The sequence below is a fragment of the Zingiber officinale genome, chromosome 4B, assembly GCF_018446385.1.
Source record: "Zingiber officinale cultivar Zhangliang chromosome 4B, Zo_v1.1, whole genome shotgun sequence".
Lineage (NCBI taxonomy): Eukaryota > Viridiplantae > Streptophyta > Magnoliopsida > Zingiberales > Zingiberaceae > Zingiber > Zingiber officinale.
Genome location: NC_055993.1, coordinates 66,712,431 through 66,717,429, shown reverse-complemented (window position 1 = coordinate 66,717,429; position 4,999 = coordinate 66,712,431). Strand labels below are relative to the sequence as shown.

Genomic DNA, 4,999 nt, shown 5'->3' with positions numbered 1-4,999 from the left:
TTTTGAATCCGTTGTCTTTGTAGACATTAGACAACAGTTTTTATCCATTGTTGTTTATATCTCAAAATTTGTTTACGAAGGATATGATAACATTTTAAAACCGTTGTGGTAGATAATTTCGACAACAGATATAAGCTGTTGTGGTAGACTCTTTTTACAACAGATATAAACTGTTGTGGTATATAATTTTAATATGTTTTACAACGAATAAAATCGTTGTCTTTTATCACTTTTCACAAAAAAAAATCTGTTATGGTTACGTACTTTTTACAACGTTTCTGACCGTTGTCTTTAATGTTCATGTTGTAACATGATAATAACAAACAACCAATCTTTATTTAATATAAAGAAACCACCAATACAAGATTAAATATTTACTACATTCAATCCATGAAAATGTTATCTTCAAATTTTGAAAATTAACTACACACATCAAAATGAGAATAATAGCTGTGTAATCAAAATCCAAAATATGTCAGCTAAAATCCTCTTCCCAACTGAATCTTTAAAACCTTTTCCAGCAACTTACTGGTTGCATCTTCACGTGACCGAGTATACAAATTTCCCTTGACAATCAAATCTGCAGAATTAAGTTGTAGGAGCTGATAAAAATAAACAAATTATAAAAACATTAAAAGATAAAATATACATGTAAGCGAATAAGAATTATCTTAACCTACTGAAACACATACGGATTAATGATACAATTTAGTTTTGCACTATTGTTGTCTTATTTGTGCAGCATGTTATTGAAAATTAGCAACTGGTATAGAAGGAAATGAAATTGCATAACATCCATAGCTATTTGGCAATTTGCAACGATCTCAATCATATAAATCATATGGTTCTTCATTGAGTTCAATTTAGTCCAATGGCATATTCAAACCAAAGCATGATACTTTAAGGTTGACAATGCCATAAAACTTATCCAACAAACACTGAAAGGTCAAATGCAAAGTCACATATTGGAGACCTCTCTTCTATAGTTATGACCATGAAAGTGCTAACATAACACATTCTAACACTGAGCAGAACTAATAAGATATTTTCACCCAGAATGCTAGTTATTCACTATATGTCAAATAAAAAGATAGAAGAGAACGCTTGTGTAATGGGGAAAAAAACTTCAATTGCCCAAGTAGAAAACAATTGGATAACATGTAACAATTAATGGAGCAAGCCAATGAAGCATCAGAGAGAATAGAAGAGTTACTCATAAAGTGCTTTGGAAAGTTACAAGGATTCCAATGGTTAGAACCTCACAATATATTTCTTGCATCCATTCTTTTATCCTATTAATGATAATATCATCAATTTCACCCTTGTTTTCGAATACCAAGTAAATACTTCTAATGTAGAAAGGGAACATAGAGCTTCAAACAAAAAAAACAAATTTGAAGTAATTCTAAAGTGTTAAACCAGTAAAAATATTAATATTATGATTATAACACCAGGCAAAGGTTTGGAAATAAGTAAATTTAAGATAAGGCATAAAATGTTTAAAGTTGTTTTAAAACAAATGGAAGAATAAAGTTAACATTTTCACAAGTAATTAGCTCAGACAAATTCAGAAAGAAGCTAGGGTACAACTAAATATGAGTTGCTAAGCTTGAATGACAACTAAGATATAGAGCACACTAGTTAACATAAAGAGAAATATCCCCAATACAAACTCACCTCCTCTGCACGCAAAGAAAAATATAAAATATAAGAAAAAAAGAGAATTGTAGTAAGTACTGTATGAACTTTAACCAGAGAATAAAAATTTCACATAGCTCTAATGTCTGGACATGAGAGAAGGATTTCCAGAATTCCAGGACAACACTCAATGTCTGCAAAATGAAAGAGAAAAAATCTCTCAGATATATACCTATAAGGTCATGATTATCAAATGGCGAGAACAGTCAATTTAATTATTATCAAATTGATGGAAAATAAGTGACTTGCGAGATGATAAACCTGATTCTTATTGTGCATAGCTAATTTCTTAGTGTACTCCGTCTTCAATTTAGCTGCTTTAGCAACATAAGGACCTTTATCCTGGAACACAGAAAGAAATTTCAAATTAAAAAAAACATTACTAATTCATTTTCCTCTTCAAAGCTGGAAGATTGGTCTGGTGGATGAGAACTAATTAACAAATGGCACTAACTTCTTCCGACAGTGATTTCCATTTATTACCACTTGCTTTACCAAGCTGATCAAATGATAATAGTTGATTTAAACCAATCTACAGAAGCTGAAACAAGTAGAACTAAAGGAAAAGGGAGCAACCTTACCACAGTGACAGATTTGTTATCATTACATCAATTATCATGAGAAGTAAGTAAAGATTTTGCCTATCATATTGAAGTCACGAAAGGAGTTTATGGGCCATAAGGTTGCATATATCCAAACAAGTAGTCCTAGATTGTAACGGACATGAATAAAATTTATTAAAGTTGATTAACCGACCATATCCCATACCTGATTGTTCAACCCAATATATGAGTTGACATAACTGGACATATATTTTTTTAATAAAAAAAATAGAAACTGACCAAATTAAATGATCACCGGTCCCAAAAGCATGAGCTTCCAGGAAAGGACCTAGGGCAGACAATAATGCTTTCAACAAACTGAAATCTAAAGTTGGAGAGACCTTGCTAATGACTCGGCACATAAAATTGAACTATAGAATATCAAGACCAGCAATACCTCCTCTATTATGGATTCACATTCAACAAGTGCATGAACATTTGCTGCTTCTAAAGCCAGAAGTTCCCTCTTTAACCTTTCTGAAAATGCTTCTGCTTCACCAATTCCCATAACATACCTACATCAGAATATCTTGTGTGTGAATCATGGCATAAGTGTGAATATTAGAGGGAACATTATGGACATAATGCAAGTAAAAAATTTATCAAAAGATAAAGGAGGTACAGATTCATATATTGGAAAACAAACACCTGAAGGTTAATTTGAAAAGAAAAATAAACACATCAGATTAAATGCTCCGTTTCATTGAGCAACAAAAAGCATCACGGAAGTATCAAAGATGCATATCTGCATGCTAGGCATGACTTTTACATGATAATTCAAACATAATCAAGTAACATACGTGCCAAGGAGAGCCTCCATATCTTCTTCTTCAGCTTGTGAAACAAGATCTCTTTCGATAGTAACTTGTGAGTGACCTTGAATCAAACCAGATGCGTCTTGACCACCATGAGTAATAACTTGACTGCTTACTGCAGTATTATTTTCCTGTAGCAGAATAATAACTTATTTTCTCATTTTTTTTTGCTTTGGTTTACATACACAGTAGACTATGTACAGGTATAGAACATCCAATGCCTATATTCAAGCACTGTGTTCACTAATCATATGCACTGAATAAAATTAGCAGAATGACTATTAAAAACCTTTTGTACACTGAACTGCACATAAAAAGGAGAGAGTGAGAAGTAAGATTTGTGCAACTTCAACTGAAGAAACATTGAAATTTAAAGTTCTAATGATTGCATGACAACAACAGTTTCAAGCTCAGGATAAACAAGAGCAGTTCTTACGCTATCGTGCTTGATAGAAGATGGTTAGAAAAGGATGAGTAAGATACTTTGCCAAAGTAGCTACAATTCAAAGCTTTTTCCACTTTTTTTTTTTGATAAATACTAGCCTAATTCCTAATCTAATATTTAGTCTTGAATTTGCAACATGGTACAACTTCACATATAAAGAACACTATAAATCTTAAGATAATAATAAAACTCATTAGTCTTTGTATTCACATATTCATATGCATATATATAAAGGTCAGATGAGACAAATTAAGAGGTACACCTTTGCCCAGAGAGCCATCTCCACTATGTCTATCCCAACAACTTTTGGAAGACGTCCCAATATCTCTTTGCTCATGTTTAAAATTCATAGAAGTATGCGGTTCCTGCAAGAGGACATGAATAAATAAGTGCATTCTTTATAGAGCATATCCTTGTATCCATCTCTGACATAGAGTAGTTTGGAGGCAATCACCTGTCACCTTTGTTTCTCATTGTCCACTGAGGAGGAGCAACACTTTGGCTTCTAAGATTATCAAATCCCTAAAGAAAATACGGCAGAAGGAAATCATTGACAAGATTCAGCAAAAGGCTTAGTAGAATTCCAAGGGAGAAAAGATGTGACAAATACCAGCATGAATGAGCAACCACTTGTTTTGACTTCTTGGATGCATCTGTCTTCGATTTCCCCCGTTTCATTGCAAAAACTGCATCGGATTGGCAAAAAAAATTTAAAAAAATAGTGCGGAGATGACGACGGCCAAAAAGCTTGATTCTGCCGGGCGGAGGCGTCGCATCTGGGAGAGGACGATGGCGGGGTCGCTGGTGGAGATGGGGGCGCCGACAACGAAGAGGTTGGTGAGGTTCAGGAGGCGGAAGAGCCACACGTCGGTGAGGCGGCGGAGGGAGGTGTCATAGGAGAAGGAGTGGAGGGAGGAGGCTAGGGAAGCTGGGAGGTGCCTGGGGACAGAGATGGGACAGCGGAAGAAAGATGGTGAGCGATGAGTGGAGATGGCGCGGAGATCGGTGGTAGGGAGGTCGAGGTCAGGGGAACAGTTGGCTAGGCGGAAGGGGGCAGAAATGCTTAGGGATCTTCGAGAAGGTAAAGGGGGGAGGAATGCAGCGGCAAAAAAATTTCGGGGAGAGGGAAAGAAAAAACGCGATGGCAAAAAAAAGGCGAAGGGAAAAAAACGACGAAGAAAAACATAGGTATTCAACATCACTTAATAGACAACGGTTTTTAAAAACCGTTGTCGTAATCCCAAAAAAGTGCACATAGACAACAGTTTTCAAAAATTATTGTTGTAGCCTTTAAAAATCGTTGTCGTAGCCCCAAAAAAGCATAAATAGACAATGATTTTTAAAAACCGTTGTCGTAGGCCAAAAAAATACTGCTAAAAGACAACGGTTTTTGTTAAAACCGTTGTTAAAAGGCAAAACAATAACGATTTGGCTTAAAA

General features: G+C 34.9%; 1 protein-coding gene across 2 annotated transcripts; it reads right to left on the bottom strand.

Moving 5' to 3' along the window:
* Window positions 1-392: 392 nt before the first annotated feature.
* Window positions 393-4,654, bottom strand: LOC121977588 (exocyst complex component SEC3A-like). 2 transcript variants are annotated; one of them, XM_042530076.1, is made up of 7 exons: window positions 4,171-4,654; window positions 4,015-4,082; window positions 3,823-3,925; window positions 3,101-3,246; window positions 2,698-2,815; window positions 1,960-2,040; window positions 393-1,832 (listed from the first exon to the last, which is right to left on the bottom strand). In XM_042530076.1, the coding sequence occupies exons 3-7, from the start codon at window positions 3,895-3,897 to the stop codon at window positions 1,674-1,676; spliced, it is 579 nt and encodes a 192-aa protein (XP_042386010.1). In that variant the 5' UTR covers window positions 3,898-3,925; window positions 4,015-4,082; window positions 4,171-4,654; the 3' UTR covers window positions 393-1,673. The 2 variants fall into 2 exon arrangements, 1 of the variants encoding a protein (XP_042386010.1); XR_006110949.1 differs by lacking the exon at window positions 3,101-3,246.
* Between the last annotated feature and the right edge of the window lie 345 nt (window positions 4,655-4,999).